The 26,714-nt window shown below is 41.0% G+C and overlaps 1 protein-coding gene across 2 annotated transcripts in view; it reads left to right on the top strand.

Moving 5' to 3' along the window:
- Positions 1 to 26,714, top strand: part of LOC144767648 (B-cell receptor CD22-like) — a 442,866-nt gene that overhangs the window by 70,988 nt on the left and 345,164 nt on the right. For both annotated transcript variants that reach the window (XM_078651046.1, XM_078651045.1), the window contains exon 2: positions 17,947 to 18,066. In XM_078651046.1, the coding sequence (XP_078507172.1) occupies positions 18,024 to 18,066 (43 nt within the window). In that variant the 5' untranslated portion in view covers positions 17,947 to 18,023. The remainder of the gene's footprint in view (positions 1 to 17,946; positions 18,067 to 26,714) is intronic.

The following is a 26,714-nucleotide window of genomic DNA, read 5'->3' as shown; positions in this document are numbered from 1 at the left end:
ACAAGTCTCCTACAGCAAGACCCGGATGCAATACTCATCCCGGTCAGCATAAGAAAAACTATAACTTTAAAACTTATAGAAAATGGACTAACACCAAGAGGTGGTACAGTCATATTCGTAATTGAGGCACACGAATATTGGCAGACAGAGGTATTCTATTCATGGATAAACTTTCCAGCAGCAAACGCTGTAACAAAGGAGTTCCACTATTACAAGATAGAGGAACCTCCGGATGAGTACACCCCTTTCGAGGAGGTGGAAATACCACTCAAATACCAAGAGCACCTGCTCTGGTTTAAAGGCGCCCTAAAACATAATGATCACATCACCAGGCTCGGTCCACTAGGTAGACCAGGAGCAACGTGGCCGGTTCTAGCCGGCTACACACCACATCCAGACATTGAAAAAATGTTGAAACCAGAACTTTTAGCACAGCTAGAACAACTGATTAAAATACACAGACAATTAGTCCAATATGTAATGCGGACTTAAACAGTCCAATCAGCTATTAAAATTCCACAGCTGACCCCTCATCAGGGGAACACAAATAAAATCACACCACAGTACATACAGTCCTGTCTAGGTGAAGTACCCATTAAACGGGAACATGGCTAGCACAGAAAATAACTCCAATAGAGGCGGTATTTCCAGATACCACCCCTGTTGAGAAACACAGAATTCTGACTATCTGTCTTCCAATGGGGATCGCACCACATGTGGAGGACTATGACACTTGGGGTGCAGTCTTTGCTTCCATTTACACAAAAACACATGGTGTTCCGTCCATGTCGGTAATACCAGAGGTGCTAAAACAGATTCAAAATGAATACGGTCCAGAACCTGCTTTAACTCTGGGTATGAAATTACTGAAAGACTTTAAGCAGGTCTCGGCAATATTACTAGCAAACATAAAGGGGGAAGCAGCAAATGTAGCAATCCGGCAAAGGTTGAAGGAAACAGATATAGCAGACCAACCATTTGAACTTGCCAGAATCATAGAAAAATCCTATGAAGAACTAGGAAGAGATAGCTTGGGTGGGAAACCAGTGAAACCCCAACTAATTGAAAATCCTGAAAAGGTATTTATTAAAAATAATCTAAACACTTCAAAAAAGAGCTGGGATGGAAATAAACAATCCACTCCCAAAGAAAAAAGATTCCAGTCCAGAGGAAGGTCTCCTCGGCGGAGAGAAAGATCTCCGGACCAAGGACACAAGTCTCCCCAGAGGGAGCCCTCTGAGAAAAAATACAACCTTAGAAATAGGGATAATTTGAAGAAACCTGATAGATATCAAGATATTGATACACGTCCCTCTCGATCTTTTCAGACTTCCTCGCAGAAATCGGAAAGAAGAGGACGGTCAGAACACAGGGAAGAGCACGTCAAGTCCAAAGACAAAGAACCTGCTCATCAAAGTAAAAAGTTACAATTTCCAAAGAAGAAGGTAGCCAGCATTAAAATAATCAAACATGCCGAGGATCCTGAGGACTCAGCTGAAAAACGGAGAGTGGGCTCAGACAATGCTAGACAGCGCAGCAGAAGTGAGCATAGCTCGCAAGATCCTGATGAATCATCTGGAGACAGTGGACATGAATGAATACATTCAGGTGGAAACTGCAGATACCAGAGTTAGCAAACCTCATAAAATATATGAAATAACTTTACGTATAGAGGGAGATAAGACTAGGAAAATAAGGGGTCTATTTTGGGATAATCTCTCCAAGGGTTATGACATCCTTCTAGCTGAAAAAAACTGGCCACCAGAGTTTGTCAGGGAGTGCCCTCATGGCGAAGAAATGATTATGCCTGCCTTCTCAAATCATATTCCAATTCATAAAAAATATACACTTGCAAGAAAATGGGCAGTAGCCCAAGCTCCTGCACTATATACAAATCAGGTGGGATGGGATGAGGACTCTCCTCCTCACAAGATCCAGTTAAAATCTCAACCGACTGCACAGAGGCAGTACCCAATTAAGCAAGAAGCTAAAAAACAGGTCAGGGAGATCTTAGATCAACTTGGATACCAGGGGGTGATTGAAACATGCACCTCACAAATGAACAATCCTTTGTTTCCTGTCTCCAAACCAGATGATTCATATCGTCTAGTTTTGGACTACAGACACCTTAACTCATGCTGCAAAACGTTTGCAGTACAAAACTCACACAGTGCCGCACTAATGAATAGCATAGTGCGCAAAAAATACAAAACAACATTAGACATCTCTAATGGATTCTTTTGTCAAAATCTAGCACCTGAAAGCAGATATTTGACCGCTTTCTCAATAAATGGCTCGCAGTACATTTAGGTCGTTTGCCCCAAGGGTTCAAGAACAGCCCAGGATTATTCTCAGCAAGAGTAACAGAGTTACTACAAACATATGATGATGAGGCATTATCTTATGTCAATGACATCTATCTAACAGATGATGACTTGGATACTAACTTGAAAAGAGTGAACACCATAATACTTGGTTTCGCAGCAGAGGGTTACAAATTCAACTTCAAAAAGTCGAGAATTGCCCATCTAACGGTCCTGTTCTTAGGATATGAATTATCAAGTGAAGGCAAAAGCCTGGCTGACAATTTCCTAGAGAAATGTGCTGTAATCCAAGCACCAAGAACGCTGAAAAACTTACAATCAATTCTAGGTTTCCTGAATTTCGGAAGAAATTACATTATAAATTACGCGGACTTAATAAAACCAGATTTTAAAAGAATCAATTGGACTCAAAAACACACAGAAATTTTGAGATCTTTACAAACAGACATGTTAGTTAAAACAAAATTGCAAACACGCGATAACACACGCAACCTTGTGATTCGGGTCATCCCAGGAAGATGCGGATTCACATACCTAACCTCTAATGAGGGATAAACGGTACCAATAGCTTACAAATCACACTTGTACACAGAAGCTGAAAAAACATTCAGCATTAAGGAAAACATTGTTCATGCGGTTCAAACAGCTGTAGCAAGAGAAAGATACCAAGCTGACGGCAGACGGATTACAGTCAGAACAGCAGAATCAGCATTTGAGGCATTACCAAGCCCATGTAATTTACCTACAATGGCACTAAATCCAAAATGGATACGATGGGAAGATTCTCTTGCTACAGACAGAGTGAAATACTATTTTGACCCGGAAATGAAAAAAGTAAAAGATCTAGAATATGAAAGAGAATATCCTCTGCCTAGCGACATTCTGCCCATACGACAGTACGCCTGTGTAATATATACAGACGGACATGCTCAGTCCTCAGTTTGGGGAGAGCAAGCTTATAACGCCACATGCGAGATTACAAAAGACGTGTGTCGCGAAGGTAAATTGAAACCTCTGTTTACAAAAACACACTCCGTGGAAAATAATTCAGAACAACAAACTGAAATAATAGCGTTAAAAATGGCGCTAGACAATGCGGATCGCGAATTCCCGACACTAATAGTGTGCGATTCATATTACTGCGTCAAATCATACAATAACGACTTGCAGAAATGGGTTGAAAATGGGTACAAAGATGACACAGGTGCCACAATAAAGCAAAAATCGCTTTGGGAACAAGTAGTTCTTTTACAGAAAGAACTACAAAAGACTCACGTGATACACTCACCGAGTCATCAGCGTGATGGCGTTCACGCTGCAGGGAATTTACTGGCTAAGACAGCCACAGCGGAAGCAACTAAATTGGCTTCCGTAGCTACAAAAAAGCGTTCAGGAAAATACATTGACGGGGAAACAATGCTGGCGGTGAAAACGTCATCAAAAGGCGACTGCTCAGCGCTACCCATCAACTATCCACTCAATTATACATACATAATCGATGCAAACTCCGGTCCTTTTGCTCGAATCCCTGGAGTGGGGGATAGAGTAATTCCAAACACGAACAGGAGAGGCTTGTTAATAGCAGACGCACATATGGGTGAGGGTCTTAGACACCTTAAACTTAAGGAATCTCTGGAAGAATTACAATCAACATACTGGTGGCCAAGAATGAGCCTGGAACATCACCTATTCGCAAGAAACTGTCCAAACTGCAACAGAAGATCGCAGTGGTGACCGAGACGGTGTATTGCCATGGCGTTTCGCTCAATAAAGGATTAGGCTATCGACATAAAATACCCAGTATGAATAATGCGTCATATTAACATGTAGAGACTATTTTCACTTATAATGTAGACCACAGCTCTCGGCTGACGTCTGAACTGTTATACAAAGATTTGCGAGTCTATAATGGCATATACGCTAGGAGCATGCTACGTTCTGACCAATGTCCTGCCTTTAGCTCTCGAGCTTATGGGGGGGCATGGCCAGCATGAGCATTGCATTGCGGGACTCTTCTCACTTCCTTCCTGAGGGAAACGGGATAGTGTAAAGAAAAAACCAAGGCATAGAGCAATCTATAATGGCGAAGGTATTAGGTTCGGGAGCTGGATGGGTCAAACATTTAATAAGTGTCCAACGTAGTCTTAATAATCTGCCAAGAAATTCTCTAAGAGGTCTCAGTCCGTACGAACTATTGTTTGGGACTAGAATGCTAATCCAGGACCTCGATAGTAAAACTTCAGTGGTTAAAGAAAAATGCTTTGATATCAAAGATCGTTTGGCTATTTTACAGGACTTAAATGAAAAAAGAAAAGACCTGAGCAACATAAAGTTGAAGCAACAGCCAACAGCCACTGAAAAGAAACCACCTGTCCCAGCAAGGCCTGTCTGGATTCCAAAAATCGGGGATCTGGTCAGAGAGAAGATCGCGGTAAAGAAGGAATTTGGGCCTTCTTACAGAAAAGCAGTGCCTGTCTTGTCTGTCAACGGGACAAGATCAGTGGTATTAACGCCCCTTGCTGGTAAAAAGGAGAACCGAGTTGTATCCATCGACCTGGTTAAACCACAATCATGTGGCCGATAACAAGTAGTAGGCTAAGTGGACTCCCAAGAAGTAGTAGAACACCAAAGTTTGCTACAACCACAGAGGTTCAAACTGAGAGACTAATCACATTTGATAAACCCACAGTGAAACAACAAGGACTATGCAGCAAAGCCATGGAACTCAAACCTCTTGAAACCCAAATCCAAATTGTACATCAAGAAACACAAGTCTACAATGATGTAACCACAGACTATGCTAATGAAACAAAGAAAATTCCAATAACAAAAAGGAATCCAGAAGCAATTGAAACAATTGACAGAACAGCATCAGGCTACAGGGGGAAAGGTGTACCTTTATTCTGAACGCGCGTTATTGCTAGTGTGATACTAGGCGTGCAGCGCTTATACCATTTTTAAAAAATACCGTTTTTCTTATCTTGGTTAAATTGAATTTTTCTTAGCCCCTGTTTTTAAAATAATACTGCCGCGCCCACATACTTGCATCATAATTGTGCCCTCACCGCGTGTAGAGCGGAGTAAATCGTTTCTTTCACTGCCTACTCGTGGCGCTTGGCCGCCATCTTGGGGGTGTTGATCCTTCAGCGTGCCACTTGCCTGAGCGCTCTAGTGCTCAGATAGGAGACCAGGTGAGCCTCTACTTAAGGCGAGCACTTTGAGCAGCTCGACCTTGGGAAAGGTGTACCTTTATTCTGAATGCGCGTTATTGCTAGTGTGATACTAGGCGTGCAGCGCTTATACCATTTTTAAAAAATACCGTTTTTCTTATCTTGGTTAAATTTAATTTTTCTTAGCCCCTGTTTTTAAAATAATACTGCCGCGCCCACATACTTGCATCATAATTGTGCCCTCACCGCGTGTAGAAACCACCTGTCCCAGCAAGGCCTGTCTGGATTCAAAAAATCGGGGATCTGGTCAGAGAGAAGATCGCGGTAAAGAAGGAATTTGGGCCTTCTTACAGAAAAGCAGTGCCTGTCTTGTCTGTCAACGGGACAAGATCAGTGGTATTAACGCCCCTTGCTGGTAAAAAGGAGAACCGAGTTGTATCCATCGACCTGGTTAAACCACAATCATGTGGCCGATAACAAGTAGTAGGCTAAGTGGACTCCCAAGAAGTAGTAGAACACCAAAGTTTGCTACAACCACAGAGGTTCAAACTGAGAGACTAATCACATTTGATAAACCCACAGTGAAACAACAAGGACTATGCAACAAAGCCATGGAACTCAAACCTCTTGAAACCCAAATCCAAATTGTACATCAAGAAACACAAGTCTACAATGATGTAACCACAGACTATGCTAATGAAACAAAGAAAATTCCAATAACAAAAAGGAATCCAGAAGCAATTGAAACAATTGACAGAACAGCATCAGGCTACAGGGGGAAAGGTGTACCTTTATTCTGAACGCGCGTTATTGCTAGTGTGATACTAGGCGTGCAGCGCTTATACCATTTTTAAAAAATACCGTTTTTCTTATCTTGGTTAAATTGAATTTTTCTTAGCCCCTGTTTTTAAAATAATACTGCCGCGCCCACATACTTGCATCATAATTGTGCCCTCACCGCGTGTAGAGCGGAGTAAATCGTTTCTTTCACTGCCTACTCGTGGCGCTTGGCCGCCATCTTGGGGGTGTTGATCCTTCAGCGTGCCACTTGCCTGAGCGCTCTAGTGCTCAGATAGGAGACCAGGTGAGCCTCTACTTAAGGCGAGCACTTTGAGCAGCTCGACCTTGGGAAAGGTGTACCTTTATTCTGAATGCGCGTTATTGCTAGTGTGATACTAGGCGTGCAGCGCTTATACCATTTTTAAAAAATACCGTTTTTCTTATCTTGGTTAAATTTAATTTTTCTTAGCCCCTGTTTTTAAAATAATACTGCCGCGCCCACATACTTGCATCATAATTGTGCCCTCACCGCGTGTAGAGCGGAGTAAATCGTTTCTTTCACTGCCTACTCGTGGCGCTTGGCTGCCATCTTGGGGGTGTTGATCCTTCAGCGTGGCACTTGCCTGAGCACTCTAGTGCTCACATAGGAGACCAGGTGAGCCTCTACTTAATGCTCACACCTCCCGCGCAGCGGTAGCGCCTGACTCGCGTCTGAGTCAAGGCTGAGTCTGCCCGTCTGCGCCCGTCAGCGCTAAGGAGGCGTGAGAGGCGGGAGACTCTGAGCAATTTAATGCTGTGCACCTGCAATTTCTCAGTCGGGTATGTCACGTGACTTTCTGTTATCTTTCCAAGGGCCTCAAGTACCTTGTAACTGTGCCATACCTCCACAAGGTTGGCATGGCCCTGTTTGTTGTGCCCATTGTCACACGACATTAAGTCCGGACCCTTTAATGGAGACACCTTCAGACGCTATTTTAGTGCGGGGTGGTTTAATTAATGCACGGTCGTTAGCAAAAAATGCTCAGAACATTTATGACCTCATCACGGAATCACATCTGGACTGGCTTTTGGTCACAGAAACGTGGCTAAAACCGTGGTCTAATCCTGCCCTAGCTATAGCCCTGCCTCATAACTTCCTTATCCAGCGTTTGGATAGACATGGACAATGGGGAGGAGGCCTTGCAATTATCTATCGAAATACCTTTAAATGTTCCACCCAAGAACTGATGGAAATAAAAGAGGCAGAAGCACTAGTATTCTCCTTGGAAATCCATGATTCTTTTGTTTTTTCTGGGGTCCTTATCTATCGCCCCCCGGGTCCTCCTTCAAAATTTTTGGATACTGTAGGCGATGTGCTGAGTGACTTAACACTCAGGTTTTCCAACTTTTCTGTACTGGGTGACCTTAACTTACATCTTGAGTCCCCAAACGATCCTAGCGTTAGCTGTTTTATGGATACAATTGAAGTGCTGGGCCTTACTCTTGTGAACCACCCATCAGGCAGGACATTTACTAGATTGTATCTGTTCTAATTACCCTAGCTTGATAGCCAAATCCCCTTGTCCTCAGGTATGAACAGATCATTTTTTAATTCCTTTTAATATAGTTGGGATTTTGAAACCCACCATAAACCCTTCAAAGTATCATGATAAACTTTTTTTTAAAACCACCCCGGACTGGAAGTCACTAGCTAGCAGACCTGACATTATTGAGAAACTCAATAATAGTAGGCCAGTCCTGGTCGATCTTACCTCGACAGATACTCAGACCTTTTGTGACTGGATTGCTGGAGCGGGTACTTTGCTAAAATCATCTAGAAGTGATAACCTTAAACCCAGGAAGACAAAAAAGAATGCCCCTTGGTTCTCAACAACCCTAAAGCTTGAACTAGGCGAAGTTAAAACACTAGAACGGAGGTGGCGTCGAAATTACGACACCGCTACTCGTAACATTTATATAGCAGCGAGACGAAAGTACCATGCAGGAATAAAATCAGCAAAAAAAAATACTATCTACAAGCCATATCTACGGCAGGCCAGGAACAAAAAGCAATCTTTAAGATTGTTAAGGATTTCATGAATCCTTCAGCTCTATCGCAAGAGATTCCCCCATCGCAAGATCTCTGTAATGCGATATCTGATTATTTTGACAATAAAAACCTGGCTATCACGAAGACCTTTCCATCAGGAGCCACTGCAATGATGGGTGTTGAAGAGATAGTAGAGACAATATCTGCCCCCTGCTTTGAGGACTTCGCCCCAGTATCCTTGGAGGAAACTGCTAAAGCGATCTTAGCCAGCAAATCGGGATCCCCTTTCGATCCCTGTCCCCCCCCGGTGTTGCATCTTTTAATAGAGATGGTTAATCCAATGATCAATAAGATCATTAATTCCTCTCTAACCACGGCAAGTATCCCTAACGATTGGAAACTTGCAGCTGTTAAGCCTCTCCAAAAAAAGGCCCTTGCCGACCCTACTACCCTCTCCAACCTGCGCCCGATTTCCTTGTTACCCATTCTATCCAAGCTGACTGAAAAGTTTGTCAATAGTCAACTGACTAACTTTTTGGAGAAGAATAACGTTCTCCATCCTAATCAGTCAGGATTTCGGTCAGAACATTCTACCGAATCAGCCTTACTCTATACAGCAGAAACATTAAGGGCAGCAATGGATCAAGGAAAGAAGGCTGTCCTTATCCTACTTGACCTGTCGGCAGCCTTCGATACGGTCTCACATAACATCTTAGTGGACCGGTTGGCTGCCGCAGGGGTAGGAAGACAGGTTTTGGCCTGGTGTAGGAACTTCCTTACCAACAGACGCCAAATAACAGTGCTTGGCCCATATCAGTCTGAGGCTAAAGACGTCAGCTCAGGGGTTCCTCAGGGCTCTAGCTTGAGCCCTGTTCTTTTTAACTTATACATGGTACCACTGATGAAACTGATCGCGTCATTCAAGATCAGTTCTATTTCATACGCTGACGACACCCAACTGATATTGGTGTTGGATAGGGAGCGGCCAGGTGCCGAGGAAGATCTTAAGGACTGTCTTGCAGCAACTTTTAATTGGATGACGAACAACCATTTAAAGTGCAACGCCGGAAAAACCGAAATCCTACCTATAGGGAACCACAATCTTTTTTCCCCAACAGCGTGTTGGCCAGTGGATGCCGAAGTGCCCCCCAATACAATTGCATCTGCCCGCAATTTGGGCATTAAATTCGACAACCATTTATCTTTCAAACCCCAGGCTGTAGCAGTAGCAGGCATGTGCTTTCAGATCATAAAAGCACTAAGGAAGTTCTTTGATCTTCTCCCGCTATCGGCGAGGAAAACAGTCGCAGTGGCCTTAATAAGTTCTAGGCTGGACTATTGTAATGGACTATACGTTGGAGCTAACAAAATCGTTCTCCATAAATTACAGATGGTCCAAAATGCGGCAGCCCGCCTTGTATTGCGCCTGCCCCGTAAGTCATCAGCCTCAGCTGCTTTAAACACCCTCCACTGGCTGCCAATAGGTAAAAGAATCTTGTTTAAACTTCTTTTAATCACCTTTAGGGCATTTCACCAACGAGGCCCAACCTATTTATGTAACGGGTTTAAAAGATACCATCCAACGCGCTGTCTGAGATCTGCGAGCCAGAACTTACTTACTCCTCCTCACTTCAAGTTGGCCACAAAAGGTGGCAAATCCCTTTTCGTATTGGGAACTAAAGCCTGGAACAAACTTCCTCTTTTCTTGCAGTCTTTTTCTCAAGAAGCCCCCTTCCGGAAGGCTTTAAAAACATGGATTTTTTCTTTGCCTGATGCTATTTGTAGGGCCCTAGTGTAATGTTTGTGTAGAACTCAGGACACCCCTTTTTCCTTCCAACTCCTCCATCTGAGTTGTGTGAGCCCCAAGATACTCCTTGGAGTGAAAGTTGCGCATTAGAAATGTCCCTTACATTACATTACATTACTTCATCAACTTCGATGATTTTTCTTAGGATCCAAGTGAACCTGAGGAACAGCCAACAACAAAAACTTTTAAAGACAAAGCAAAGGAACTCATTCATCAACTAAAAGAAACTTATCTGATTTCTCCATGGATTGAACTTTGGGTGGCACTAGGAGTATTCATCCTCATACTTTGGCTCATCATGGTAATATGCTTGGGACATTTCATTGAGGGAAAATATGTTACAATGGACACAGCAAGTCAGAACATCAACTTGGTCCTGAAACCACACAAGTCTTCACACATCGAGAAAAGAGATTTTTCTTCAGTGAACTTCACAGCCAATCCTATACCCGGTGGGGTAGCCTGGGACAAAACTGATTACGAAATCTATGGTCCGGTTGAGCTCCTGAAGTATCCTCATCAATTCAAGATTTTATTGAGTGACTTTGTAAAACCAAGCATATTCGCTGATGATTGGGGCTTTGAAAGGATTAATGATATGATGTCAGATCTAGTGATGTCAGCTAAATTTACAGAACATGATTATTTACAGGGTTCATCTAATTATGACCAGATGTATTGTTACAACCACTATGGTCACCATTATCTGCATAAATCTGCTCAACCTAGAAATGTTTTTAATTATAATCAATGGGAACATTGTGCAACTCCACCAAAAGGCAGTTCAAAAACATTTCATTAAAAATGTTCTTATTTCTCAGGTTTTAACACGAGTAATGCAGAAACGTTTTATTTCAAATTGTTTAATAAGACAGGAATGAAAACTATGCTTACAAACACAAAATTAGTCTATTCAGAGACATTTTTTGAGAAAATGAAAACATTTGGTTTTGATTTCTGGAACAAAAATATTGAAACTAAGACGATCTGGGGTACAAGAGATTGGCAAGTGCAAGGTATAGAATCCTTATTTAGAGCCTGCATGATCCCAGAACAAATTATATTTTTGAATGATACAATTCAACAGACAACCTGTCTTGGCCTAGCCAAAATTAAAGACTTGAACAAACCGTCTATTCCAAAACCAACTGCTGACAGTAATAGCACTACAGATGTTGAGATAGACGTATCCCATATTTTAAACCAAAACAGAACACGTCCTGATTGGAAGAAATGGTTGATCTGGCCCACAGACACAAATAACTGTCAAGATAGATTCCTGAACAAAATACAAGGGTTCACATTTACCAGGCCAGACCCTAGATACTCCCAGAGACAACATCCAGGGATTATAACTACATACAGTGTAGGGAAACTCTGCCTCGAATGGCTACGAACATCCACACTGGCAGAAATTAAGCAACACTTGACTTTACTTAAAGAAGGTGCTGACTTGCGTGATTTCATTATGGGACCACGCAAACAGCGTCAAAAACAATTCATAGCGGCCTCTATATATGCAGCTTACAATGAAGCTTGGAAAGTAACTCAAATTGAAACAGCAGAGAAAATACGGGAAATTGACCATGCTAATTTGGAAAAATCACTTTCTGTTGTGGACAATGGGTTAATGACTGTCTTCCAGAATATATTCACTGGACAGTATTGTATCTTCTGCAATCGATATAATAGAACAAGACTTACTGATGTTGCAACACGGTCAGTCCCAATTGGGTTCTATTGTACAGCTTGGCTGGACGTTACAAAATCTGCGTTCAGGCTACGTGCCTTGGCGTTTAATCAACACAACGTCACTATTCAGTATCTTTAACCTTACTGATACACAAATCAGTTTGGCACAGAAGGGTGCAGAATATACAATTCTGAGCATTGAAAAACTTGAGAGATTACCATTGACAATGTCAGAACGACCTGTCATTGAATGGATAATACATGGGATAATAAGTATTCCGATAACGACTTTCCAGTTTCGATAATGCCAAAAATATATACAGGCAGGCCAGTATGAAAGGTTGGGTAAAGGATACATTAAGTCAACATGGAACTTACCTTATACACACACATGTTACAGTAATAAAGGACAGAGTGTATTTCTTAGTGGTAATAATTGTGAGACATCACTAAGTGGTATACTTCTGTGTCAAGGTATAAGTTTACATGGGGCCTGTGAAGGAACTTCGAATAACCTTTCATGTCACCAGCTCGGCACACCTGCAACACGAATAGACCCATTCTTTAAAAGACTTTCTAACGGGAGTTACATTCTAATTGTAGATCACAGATGTTGTGGCTTGCTGCCAGGAAAACCCTATCTGGTGAGCGTGACTACCAGGGTCATTTGCTGTGAGCGAGTATTGTTCCCGAATGACACCCCAGACAGGGAGGGAAGGTTATGGCCCAGTTTGAAAATCTCTTCTATTCGAATTGATACTTTAAGCAGAATGAAGACTGTGCTCCTACAGACGCCAACTCATTTGACGTCATCAAAAGAAACGTATGATCTCCAAGTTGCAAGGACAACGGATGAGATACATGCATTATTATCAACAAATTGCCCCCTACACTTCGCAGAAATGCTAAACGAAATATTAAATATTTCTGATACAAGTGGTATCGCAAGTGTATTTAAGACCGTTTTTTCTGGACTGTTAACCCCATTCAAAGCAGTCCTGGGTATTTTTCCAAATTTCGTCCATTCCATCTTTGGCGGACTTCCACTCCTGTTGGGACTCGTAGCAGGCATTTTATTCTTGCTACTCTTGCTTCGTTATGGCAAGCCATGTCACAGACATGACTCCAGTAACAATGGAAGAAACGATCCTAGCTATACGCTACCGGGACCGCATAACTAAAGTCCTTGGCTTAGCCCGGCTACGAGATCTGAATATGACCTGGTTTCTTTCATTCAGACCCATCTGGCAGAATTGTGTTATGCCTGTATTAAGGTGCATGCTATGTGGCGAAGAATGCGTGTTGGACACCTGTCTTACACTACAATCGGAAGTACCATTGGATGCAGATACTTTGTTGGGTCCAGTAAAGGCTCATGCATTGTGCTGTCCCCAGCGGCTACCTATCCTGATGACGGCATTCGTGGAGACTTCACCACTACGATTGAAGGGTAGTGAAGTACAAGATGAAAGCAGCATTGACCAGGTACGACCTTCTGTAAGCAGTTCTGATCGAACCATCATTGAAAGCGAACATGCGCATGACTGCATGGTAGCGACATTTTCCAACCTAGTCGAACTTTCACCAGAAGCTGTAGACTGTTTTTTCGAGAGTCTGTCTGAAATGATGTTTTCACCGGAACAGAGAGAATGACTTTAAACAAACTTGCACACGGCGTTCCCTGAACTCTGAATTTGGCCTTCAGTTTTTGAAAACAAAGTGACTGTGAACTATTTTTTCTCTTCTCCCCTGAAAAGCAAAAACTTTTTTTCCAATTCCAAAATATTTACCTTTTTGGCACTTATCTTCTGCTTAAAGTAAAATTATTCTTAGAGAACAGAGCTTCTATTCTTAGGAATTCTAGAGACATTACATTACCTCAACCTCTAGCTTATATGCAATTAATTGTGTTTATATGTGATGAGATGGTCTCGCAATTTTTTTCTGTATCAAGAGTCATTTCATGTGTAATTTCGCAAATCATTCATGCTGATATAAAATGTGCATCTCCTTTTTGAATGATTATACTGCTTGAATGCATACAGTACCTATACTCATTTCGTGTATTTCGCATACGCCATTTTTCAAATACAAAAAAAAAATGTTTTTGGGGTGGTTCGGTATACACATGCACTGTTAGTTATGTTTACTATTGCTTAGGTTAGTAAATATGTACATAAAATCGTGGAGTGGGTGTAGTGTGTTTATCTAGGTACCTATATTGATACTCCTATTTCTGACCCTTGTCCGGTTATTAATTCACTAATGTCCATACAACGGCACAGAAACCTGTTTTCAGATTAGGTCATAGCGCATGCTGTCACATTAAGCAATCACTATTCCTCCAGCCCCCTAGAAAGCACACCGAGTTCTCAAAACAAACCAAACCTCCAGCAGACCTGGGAAATCCCCCGCAGCTATTGTTTTGATTTCGCTCGAGAACTCCTGAAAAGAATGTAAGAACGACCAGTCCTTATGACATTCTTACTGACGTCTTATGTCCATCCTTACGTCAAACTCGGCACCTTTCAGGTATAAATATACCGACGCTGCCCTAAGCAAAAACACGGTGGTGATGAGCTTGGAGCAGCGCTACTTGCCGGAGAGCCCAGCTGATGCAGGAAGCCCACGGACGCTGCCCCTCCCTTTTTGACGCGCTGAGAGAGACGCTGCCTTTTCTCCTGCCGAGAAATCCAGCCTCCGGCGTTTCCGGCTTACCTTCGCGGGTAACTGGGATATCGAGTCCTGAGAGAGAGATACCAGACCTCCTGCCTTCTAAATCCCAGGTACTGAACTAACTAACCCCTTACAGAGAATTCTTGAGTCAGATTCTTGGCAAAACCAACTTAACTTAAACTGCTACTTACTTACTCCATCCCACGTATTAGGCTTAGGTCAGGCACACCGGGGTAGGCGTAGTTAGAAGCACCAGTTGAGTACGATTAGTCAATGTATATATGTATGTATAACTTTTATCCATTTTAAGTATCATATGGCTAAGAAACCATATCAATGCTTTTACAGTATTTATTTTATAATCCTGCTTTTACTGTATGCACTTTACTTAACTATGAGTATTGCAATAATAGCGATTCATTTCTCTTGTATGAGAAAAAGAGACTGATCAATAAATACCATCTTTTTATTGAAAGACGCCCATCTCTTATTTCTCTACAAACTGGTGGAACTAAGAATGCACGTACTGACTGAGTAAAATAGTTGTCTTTTGTTTTCACACGACTCTAGAGATATACTCTTGATTAGGGGGAGCAAAGTTGTCATGTTCTATGGTTGTCAGAAACTAAATCCCTTCTTGTCTATCCAGGGAGGTTAAACTCCTCCTCGCCTATTCGAGAAAGTTTCTAGTGAACTCTGAGCTAGCTGGCACACACAAAACTTTAAGTCTAATATCGTCAGTAGAAGACCTAGTTAACCTCTGTCCTACGTCTATACTGTTGAAGATATTATTCCAATGCTCAGAGCCTATTGAGAAAATATAGACACTAAACTACACTACTTGCTTCTATTCTAACCCAATGATGGGAGTCTTCATCAAGGTTTTTTTTTGCGTTGGTACTTTGTGGCTTACTCTATCCAATTGCTGCAATGGTTTTAATTGTGCTTTTCTTACTCCCTCTCCAATACCTTTTCATTTCTTTTTTTGATCCCTTCCTCATTCCCGTTTCCCTGGGGATCACAGTCGGGGGCATCTCCTGAGTAGCAATTTCTGAGTTAGCCTCATCATCCCTTCCCCTTTTCACTGCCTTTCCTATCCCCTTGATTTGGACCTTCCTTCCTATTAGGCTCCTAAGGTTAGACAGCCTATATCTAGAGTATTCACCCCGTCTTTTTATCAACGTTGGCCATTTTGAAACATAAACATTGTGTGGATCTTTTGCTAACTCTATGGAGGCTGTTGGTTGCGGCTCTGAGGCTGCTCTCATCATAGTTGGCATTTGGCCCCTGATACCTTGCAGCTCCCCCTCAATCATATGTAGATGCATCTTTTGTGTTTTTAGAATGTCATTATTTAACGTTGTGACTTCCAATAGCCCTTGTAATGTTCTTTGCAGCATCAACATTATGTCCCGCATTGAAGAAGGCGTAGCTGAAATGTATAGATCTAGTGTAAAGTTTCGTCCCACTTCTACTTTTGATTCAGTTCTTTGGGTATCAGGCTGCTCTCGGCTCTTGTTCAATTTTGGCCTAGTTGCTGTATCCAATGCATCCCCCCAGTCGGTCCTTGAACTAAGACCCTGGAAACTGAGCTTGGGACCTCTGGCTCTCGTTTACCCCTTTGAATTCCTGCTCCCTTCCCCCAGACTGGAACCAGGGGGGTTCGAGTACTGCGCCCCCCCTCCTTCTCTCCTGTCCCAGACTCTCCAGAGCTGCCTTAGCATTCTGGGGGTGAATGTTTTGCCATTGTGCAACATTCCGTCCATCATCTTGTGTGTTTTGCTGTTCATCCTATGTGGGAAGGGTATGCCCAGACGTGGGTCCCGTGCTCACTAAGCCACTGGAGTCAAGCTATCCTGGCTGATGAAGGCTGATAGCCAGGAACCGGTCCTAGGATGCTTGATTCCAGTCCAGGGAAGACATGGCTTGGCAGTTCGGTCTGGACTGTTCCAATGAGGCACAGGGTCAAGACTGATTTGCATATGGCCATATCTGAACTGGGGTGGCTTGGTGAGCAAAATAACGATGGATTAAACCCAGATCTGTGACTGGGGGTGAATGTTTTGCCATTGTGCAACATTCCGTACATCATCTTGTGTGTTTTGCTGCATTTCATTTTAAACATTAAAGTCATGTACATGAATTTGAGATCCTTTCAGTCTATTTATGAGATTGTGCACTTTTTCTATCAATTAATGTGAGCTTTCTAATTATTTTGCAAATATACATTTTTAAAAGTCCTGAAGAAGCAGCAGTTCACTTTACGCAGTGAAACATGTGATGGCTGCACAACATCTAATAAACCAATTATTGTACTTGATATGAGTGGAAAATGCCTATTTAAATTTGGAATGGTTTGGCTGTGTCACATCATTAAACAAGCAACATCGAATTTTAAAAGCAACGTATTAAGATACAAACTTACAAAATGAATATGAAAAACATATGAAATTACTATCTTTTTGACATGTTCCAGAAATAAATGTTATTGTTCTTTAATTCAAAAAGTGTTAATATATTTTTCCTTTTAGGACTCACCACCAATTTGTGACGTTTATTGTTACAATGGTTAATGTTAATGTTAATGTGGTATACTTGTAAAGCACACAGCTGCCCCAGCAAAGGGGCGTCCCGGCGCTGTATACCGCTGGGGAACCCGTCCTGGCTTTCCCTGTGGGATGGTCCCTACTGGGAATCCCCAAGGTGGAGCCAGGCATCCCCGGCGTTGATGGGGCCGTTGTGGAGATTAGGCAAGCTAATGCCCAGAGTTGCCGAGTGGGACCCCAGTTTAGAGTAGGCACCAAGGCGAGAATTGTCGAGTCCGCTGACCCTGGTCCACGACCCTGCCGCGTCTGGAATTGAACCCTGGTCCCGGGCCGACTTCTGCTCCCGAGTCTGCCGCCTCTAACCAGTGAGCCACACCACTTCATGAAGGTTTGCCACTAGGTTTGTTTTCCTAGAGTTTTTTCAACCCAATGGGTTGAGTCCAGCAGGGCTGTCATTACACCAAGCTCCACGGTTTTCGCATTTTTCTAAATATTTTTACTCTATAATGCACAAATCACACAATTTGGTCATCCAATTTACTTCACCATGTAAAGGAACATTTGAAGAGTAAACAGCCATTAAACAAAGCAGTATACATGCCGAAGGACTGTATGAGGACTCTCCTACTGCATAGCTTACATTAGTCACATTTATGTGCGGTGTCTAGCTTTCATTGAGGAGACTGATCCATACCATATTTTCAGGATATTAAGTATGAATAAATGTATACCCAGCGAACATGAATGTGGATATTCTGAAAATTTGCCTTTCACATGGTGGCTGTAAAACAATATTTGGCACCCCTTAATTATGTTCTTAGGTGGAAATGATTGAGGCAAACAATCGGTGGAGTGTCCGCTCCAAAGTGTCTTATTTTCTGTGGTCTATATATTGTTTAATTCAGTTTATTTCATTTTCCAGGGTTGCAAAATAATGAGGCTTTAACCTGAGAATTCCTCAGACAAGTATGTCCAGAGGTCCTTTATAAAAGAGCTCAAATGGACTACAAGCTGGGAGTTTTCTTGAGCGCTCTTCTTCAAGGTACTTCCTCATCACTCTCAAGCATATTGTGATACAGTCTGTTGTCCATTTCTGTGCCGCAAACAATCGATATGAGCTTATGTTTTATCTTTCCTACCGACAGCTGTTGGATTTCAGTTTTTTAATAACTATTATGAACAATACCAGTACTTACAGCGGGCTTTGGCGACCTCTTTCTTTGCTTTTCACTCATTGGCACTCAATGGACGTGCAAGTATTTTCTTACTCCCTTTTTCTGTGCAATTTCCATCTCAAATATCAACTGACGTTTGCTCTGTGTTCCCCTCCCTGCTTTTATTTGTTTTTTATTAGTTTTATTCCCCTGCCTCTCGTTCCTATTTTGCTTCATCATCCCCCTTTTTCTGTTACTTATGCTTACTTCTTACTCCAGCCGCTACTCCATTGTTCCTCTGCCTCTCCAGCTGTGATCCTTTTTGATTTAATTATTTAATTTTTGGGAGGCCCATTGTCTGCAATTTGCTACCAGCTTGCTCCTTTTATAAAATGTGCTTTGAAGCATGTTTAAGTTCATTTTGTTTCACCATTTCATGATTTGGCTTTCCCATCATGAGAGGATAAACAAAAAAATAAAATGGCGCCTTGCTGCTTGAGTGTGCATGCGTAGTAACGTATACACATGCATTTACTCAGCCGCACTAGTTTAGAAACGCATGTGCATGCGTGCGTACACATCATTTTTTGCTTCTTTTAAAAAAACAAAGTACAGCATTGACAAAAGCCAAAAAGCAAAGCCAACCAGTCTCCACTGGTAACCAACTTACAAGGCCCATGCATGTTATTATTAATTGCTGCCTTTTGTTTTGTTTTATACAGATACAATTAGAGAAGTGGAGCATCTTTGGAATTCAGTTCTCTATTGTTTGCAACTCTTATTCTCATACTTGTATGTGTGCAGTATAGTCAGTACGTCAATTTAGTTGACTTGGGTTATAAAGCAGCCTTATAAACAAATATGTACAGACATAAAACAATAATATGAATACACCATAAAACAATAACCAATCTTAATAAATTAATCAAACAACTAATATAACATTCTCCAAGATCAGCCTTAATCTTGATAGCAAGATGCAGAAAACGTCCCACAACATGACAATTGCACAACAGAAGCTGAAAGTATAAGAAATCACATCTACAACTGTGGAGCCACAGCTTCTCAACAATGGTAAAGTGCTTATGTCATGAAACTTGTAAAAAGCTTATAAAGTACATGCGAGTTTGGACATATCTAAAGTGTAGGAAAAAGTTCAAGGTTTCATGAAGTGTCATGCTTTTTGAAAACAACATTTAAAGACCAATATCTATTTCTAAAAGTAAACAACGTTCATAACTTTCAGATACCGTATATGGAGAAGTCTCCATTCACACCCCAATGAAAAAATATTTCCTCTTATTTTTCCAGATCATCCAAAGAGTCCTAAACAATTCCGCCCTCCCCAATTCAAAGCATGCAACACTGAAACATTCAAGTCGCAAGATCCTTAGGGGGGTTTCTGCCCTCATACAATCAGTTAGCCCAAATAGAGGCCAGCATATAGAACATATCATCTTGACACATTTAGCGATTCCTAGTGAGGGTCGTAATATTTATGAGGTAGGTCGCAATTGCGACCCATTGAGCATCCCTAAAAACACAGGGATGCTGGCCTTCTCAGGATAGCAGACCACAATGTCTGTGTTTGCTTTTAAATAAAGTAGCATTTTTTTTAACAGCCTGTTTGCCTTAAAGGAAAATGGGATGCGTTTCAAAAGTAAAAATGAAACACTTCTGTTTAATTTTTTCAGAGCAGGCAGTGGTCATTGGGACTACTGCCTGCTCTTAAAAAATATTTTCGCAACCATTCATAATGGAGAAGGGGTCCCCTGGGGACCCCTTCCCATTTGCAGCTAGGTTACCACCTACTTGAAGTAGGCAGTAAAATGCAAATGTTTTGCGACTTCATTTTGGTCAAAAAACAATCGTACATAGTACTACGAGCCTCTATCAGGAAGTGACTCCCTTAACATGCCCCTTCCTAATACCGAGTAGATAACCCATTTTGCAATTCAGTAGTAGGTTACCAAATCGCAAAATAGGGTTCTGTATGTTCAAAAAAGCATTTTTGCTGTAGCAAACGGCCCAATTCAGTGAATAGGGCCATTAGCAACAACAAAAAAGCTTCGTGCATGTGGCCCCTATTTTCTAATCTAGTTGCAGAATGAAAGGGTGCCCCCTTCCAATGTGTTTGAATTAATGTTAACCTCTTTGGCTGCAACAGGTATGGTAAATGGCAAAAATTGTCAAACTTTATACCACGATCTCTAAAATCAGGTTATCAAGAAAAAGAGGTTCTAAATTTCATGGATGTAGTGCCCAAAGTCACAATATATATCATTGACAGATTGGGATTTAGGTCATGATCATGTATAAAGGATACAAAGTTATCAATTAGGTTTGCGGGCTTGGCCAAGGAACATGGCTGTTAGGACCTTCTCCTAGGGAACTCTGCGCCCCACTAAGTAATCCTGCCCAAATCCTGCAATAATCTTCCCCCATCTACACTGCGCCTGACTGAGGCTTGCTCCTGGATGAGTAGTAGCAGTGCCGGAAGTACCTCACCCCGATTCAGCTCATCCTCCATCCCATTAAGGCCCCCAGACGAAGGACCTTGCCAAAGGTCTGGGCACCCACTCGGTGGTCCGTAATCTACCTGCTGCTATGTGGTCTGCCAGTGCTTGGCTACCAGCTGGGGTTCTCTATGACTTGGAGGGCTTTGTAGACGCCCCCCATAAAATATATCTCTCTCTTGGCCGCGCATCCTTCATTCTGGGCTTTGCTTTGCAGGACCCTTAACGATGAGGCAGTACCTCGCATTGCAAACTCACCGCATTTCAGAACCCGGGCATTGCTTCAGCTGTATGATGCATCTTCTATGTGAATATTGACAACGCTTTGCAAACCAGGATGGAATGTACTTTTCCTATCAGGCCTATTTGGGTGCCTGTTTGTCCCAGTCAGGCTTGACCAAATAGCCACAGTAGGTGCTTTAAGACTTTTGGCATTATCTTCACTAAAACCTTTAACATTTAATATCTCTGTCTCTACTAACTGAATTGTTGTTGCTTTGGTATTCTTCCCATTACTAAAAATTTATCTATTTTTCTAATTCTGTTGAAGGCTTCTTTTGTGCTGTATTTTCAGTGTGTTTCTGTTTGAAGCGTTGCATAAACACTTTTTGGACTTACAACAACCCATACCCATTGGACTTCAGTAACAACCTCGTCAACAGACCTGCAATTCGGGCTCCATTGGAATGGGACTCTATTTCTTAGGGAAGTGGTTTTGTGTTGGGCTAGTGTGACCATCTGAGATGGTCAACAATTACACCTGTATCATCTACAGAGCTGAAGGATTGCAACCACCATTCCTTAAATTGGCCAAAATCGCTTTAACCTCCGCTCCACATTGCCTCTGAGTTAAGTCTGAATGCTTAATGCCAAGCTACCTAAGGTTTGAGCATAGGTTAATTTAGGGTTGCTTGTGACTTCACACTGAAAAGAAATGTGGTTGCTGTTTGAGAAGGGTTTCACCTCCACAACCAATAACCTATTTCTTAGAGTTGAAGTAACACGTGACTCATAATAGACTCTCTGATCCTTCATACTTAACTGGAGCAGCCATCTTAAATTGGGCTAATGGCTTCTCACATTCCCTCTCAACATGTATCAAGGCGCCGTTATAGAACTTCTACTATGCTTACCCTGATCCAAAAAAAGTAGCTTGCCCTATATAAAATTAGACATTAAAATGGGTACCAATGAAAAAATAACTAAACTATCAAAATAGTTTCAGAAAAATTGTGTGATCAAAATCAGATGTTTGCGGGATTAGTAGATTTTGATAGTTAAGACAGCAAGAGAGATGGTGATTTACCTCAATAAGATAATGGAGGAAATAGAGATAAAATTGAAAAGATAAAATGTTCTATATGAAGAGAAAAAGAAATTAGAAGAGATCAATGTGGAAATAGAGTCCTTTAACAAATAACTCTTGAAAAAGTAAACAGACAAACTAATGAAAGGTTAAAACATTATTGGCCCAGGACCTAGTGTATCCTTACCGGTGAAAGACTACTACACTACAGGTGGTCCTAAAAAAGGTATGGTGAATCATGGATGGGGCAAGCAGCAAGCAGTTACGTTTTTGGATATTTCTAAGTCAGATGGAGAGGGGGTTCAAATCACTCTGATCGGTATCGAGACATACATCCACTGCAGTCCTTTAATAATTTTTATTTAACACAAATGGTGAGGTTATCGGGGTCAGTTCCACAGCAAGATGAGTGGCAGGTACAATGGTATTCAGTTAAAATATTGAGTTGGAAATGTCGACTTACACCAATATTGAGTTTTAAATATCTTGACACAAAAATATCAACATCAAGAATATCGTGGTCAAGAAGGTAAGAAATATCAATTTTAAAAATATATAAGTCATTAACATCACTTGCAAAAATATAATTGTTTAAAATATCAATGTTTTAATTAATGTTATGTATTTTAATATATAGTTTAAATATATGTGATTCATTTTTTTGTATAAGTTTTGTTCATGTTTTTAATACATTTGTTACATTTTAGCAGTTATTAATTTTATTTCAATTACATTTTGTGTTTTAGTTCTGCAGTGGGTTGTGGGTTTATAGGGGAATAGGTTGGGAAGTCATCTAATTATAAATAATTAATGAATATTTTAAAATGTATTAATATTCATTTAATTGAGATTTTTTAATATTAATTGTGTTTTTATTTAGATTTTGTACATTTTAGGTGCAGGTTGTGGGGTTTCTAGGGATAAATGGGCCGATTACGATGGCCGGCGGACAAGCCATCATATAGGCCTAAGGGACCGCCCGCTATAGATGTGGCAATCCCGCAATACAAATTACGATGCGCCCGCCACACTGGCGGGTGCATCCCGTATTTTTACATTGCGGCGGGCGGAAGCACCCGCCACAATGTAAAAATACATGTTTTGCATTTGTGACAGGCACCGTGCGGTGCCTGCCACCTTGTACATGCAAATGCAGGTGGATAGCATAGGTACCCCCACGTGCAGCACCCCACCACCCCCCGGAGGCCCGCAACGGGCCCCCAAAGGAATTCACTGCCTGTCTTTTTGCGGCAGGATCTCCGCCGCAGAAGACAGGCATCCTAATGCACACGGCGGTGCCTGCATGGCACCGCCAAAAGTCCCCCATTGTGCCATGTCCCGCAAGGACTGCCTTGCGGGAACACGGGGGACGATCTTTCTGTCCACCGCGGTACCATTCCCATTCCCACAGCCATCCTAATGTGGCGGTGGTAATATTCAGGTTGATGGCGGGCGGTTCACCACCGCCGGCCCATCGGTGGCGGTCCTCACTGCCGGCCCGATGGTGGCGGTCCTCACTGCCGGCCCGGTGGTGGCAGACCGACCGCCATCGTAATCGGCCCCAACGTGTGCCAAGTAATTTATTGTTAGTTAACAAATCATTAGGTGTTAATTAATATTAACTAATTCATTATGGTAATTGTGTGATTCATTTTAAGTGTGGGCTGTGGGGTTTATGGGGTAAAGGGTGGTAAGTAATTAATTTCTAATTAATTTCAAATTAGTTAATTAGTAATAATTAATGAATTGACAATTAATTATGGTATGTGTGCAATTAATTTTAGGAAGTGGAATGTGGGGTTCATGGGGTAAAGGGTGGGAAGTCATTTACTTTTCAATTAATAATTAGTTGGTAATTAATTGACAATTAAATCTAGAAATTGTGTAATGAATTTTGGCTGTGGGGTTTTAGGGGTAAAGGGTGGTAAGTCATTTATTTTTAATTAATCAATAATTAGTATATACTTATTCTTAATTATTTCATTGATAATTTATTAGGGTAATTGGTCAATATTTTGGGGTGTGTGGGTTTTGGGTTCATGGGCTGAAGGGTGGGGGTAAATTAATTTGACATACTTTAAAATAAGTTGTTATTACGATTAGTTTTTTAATTGAAATTATTTAATTGTATAAATATTTTTTTACTGTATAATTTAGGTGTGGGTTGTGGGAATTAGAGGTGTGAAGGGTGGATAGTTGATGAAATGTTATGTGTTTCAATTTGGTTTCTAATTAATATTTGTATAACTGATCATGTATTATGTTAATTATATAAATACATTATATTTTTGATGTGGGTCGTGTGTTGTATGGTGTTATAGGGTAGGAAGTAAATAGACTCAATTTATGTAATTAATGTTTTTGTAAATAAATAATTTCTAAATGAAATATTTATTTGTAATATGTATTTAACATAATATTTTTTTAATAAATATATTTGACTTAAAAAAAAACTTTTTTATTGATTGACAATGTCAGATTGTATCAACATAATTTAAGCAGTCATATACTCATGAAAGACCCCCCAAATATAAATACCCTTCTTGCGTTTCCTTGAGCCTTTAGCAGAAAACAAACTATATTCTAAATTATATATGTCAGCGGTTCCCAAACTTTTGACTCCTGAGGACCCCCACTGAATCACTACTGGAAGCCAGGGAACCCCAAGCAATTTGTACAATTTCAATTTAAAAAAATTAAAACCGTAAATCACAAAAAATACACAAACAAGTACACACCAAACAAATACTTGCATTACTAAAGCTTTTATTATTTTATATTGAAAAATATGCAAAAATCAAAACAGTTTAATGAGAAGGATGGTGCTGCATCTCGGGTACTAACTTTTCAATGTTTGGTTTTATTTCAGAAAGTTGAAAGTTGAATCCTTAGGTCAGATTCAACATTTTGCAAGCGATTTCTGCACTTATTTCTAAGGTACATAAGATTTGAGAAAGCCTTCTCACATCTTCTTAGTGGCTAATAATTCTCGATGAATACAACAATGATGCCATACAACTGAACGGTTAATTTCCCTTATTCGTGCTACAAGTCCAGTTAGTCTCCCAGACATGGCACGTGTCCCATCTGTGCTGATTCCTATGCATTTGGACCACTGAATTCCATTTGTTGTCAGAAAATCATCGAAACTGTTGAAGACCTCTTCAGCAGTGGTATGTATCAAATAGCGGCAGAACAGTAAATCTTCAATAATGTTCCCCTCAAAATCGTATCCAACGTAGCATAGGAGATGAGATTTATTTGCTATGTCTGTACTTTCATCTACTTGCAGTCTATAATGTAGACTTTTACAAATTCTTTCGATCAACTGTTCCATATGTTGTCTGAAATGTTGTCAATTCGCTTTTTTACAGTGTTGTTAGATAATGGCACCAAATGTAAAACTTTTGCTGCTTTTTCTCCAACCATTGCTGTCATCCTGTCTTTAGCAGCAGGTACTATTAGTTCTTCAGCAATTGTAGGTGGTTTTCCACCTTTTGCTATGAGCATGGACACTTCATATAAAGCTTTCAGAGCATTTTCATTAATAGATCCTGTTGCAGTTTTCTTAATTATTTTTCTGCTTTTTAGGAGCTCTTGCTCTTTATTCTTGAATAATTCTATGTATTTAGTTGCGTGTTCTTTATGCTTAGTTTCCAAATGTCTTCGTAATTTAGAAGGTTTCATGGCCTCATTTGACAACATTTCATAACCTAGCACGCATTGTGGTTGCAGTTCATGTTCTGAACCTGAACATGTGAAACCCATTAGTAAATATTCACCATCATATCTGCGACACTTCCTTTTCTTTTCAATTAAATCACTTTGTTTTGACCATGATGGCCCATCATTGATTTCTTCAGTGGCTTTCCGCTTAAGGTTAAGCCAGCGATCCATCTTCCTTATGTTTGTGATGCAAATGACAAGTCTATTTCACAACAGGTTATGGAATCAATTTCTATCAAAGCTTTTTGGTGAGGCACGTAGTAGACCTTCCCTACTTTACCTACTACAGGTTGCCCTCATCAGATATTTCCGGAGTAGATCTGCTTTGACGTTTAGAGATGAAGCAGCAACTGTAAGAAGATTTTAACACTGTATCAGCACTTGTTGAAAAGACAGAGGACACTAGCAAATCATATGCATGAATATGAGAATCTTATGTAAACTGCTTCAAGATAATTACACTTGCTCAGTTTAATTTTAATGGAAAGAAACCAAGAAGCAACCAATGTAAAAATTCTAACAAGATAGTACACAAATCGATGAGTCCAGTGTATAGAGCAAATTAAGCCCTATATTAGGGGTTCCTCATGGAAGTGCAAGAGATAGCAGTCTGGTATCTGCACAGGAGGCATATTGTTTCTGCAAGATCATGGAACCATGTTATTCCAATTACCATAAACACCTGTTAGGCATAATCTTTAGTCACAGACAGTAGAACAACATTTTACCACCAATGGGTGAGCAGTGCAGTTAAGACCTATTTTAGAGAGGCCTCACATGGCACCTGACGAGACCCTCTCCTGTTAAGGTGCCCACTGCCTCCACCCCCTACCAACAACAAACCACAAAGGCTACACAGTGTCTATTAAGTGGTCCTGATAAGGGAGCATATTCCATAACCGTTCAGGCATACACAAATAAGATTTTTACACAGGGGCAACTCGTAGCTCCCCGAAGACCCTAACGACTGGTTCCTCCAGGTTCAGAC

The sequence above is a fragment of the Lissotriton helveticus genome, chromosome 7, assembly GCF_964261635.1.
Source record: "Lissotriton helveticus chromosome 7, aLisHel1.1, whole genome shotgun sequence".
NCBI lineage: Eukaryota > Metazoa > Chordata > Amphibia > Caudata > Salamandridae > Lissotriton > Lissotriton helveticus.
The sequence above is the reverse complement of the archived record's forward strand: the minus strand, read 5'-3'. Positions and strand labels throughout refer to the sequence as shown.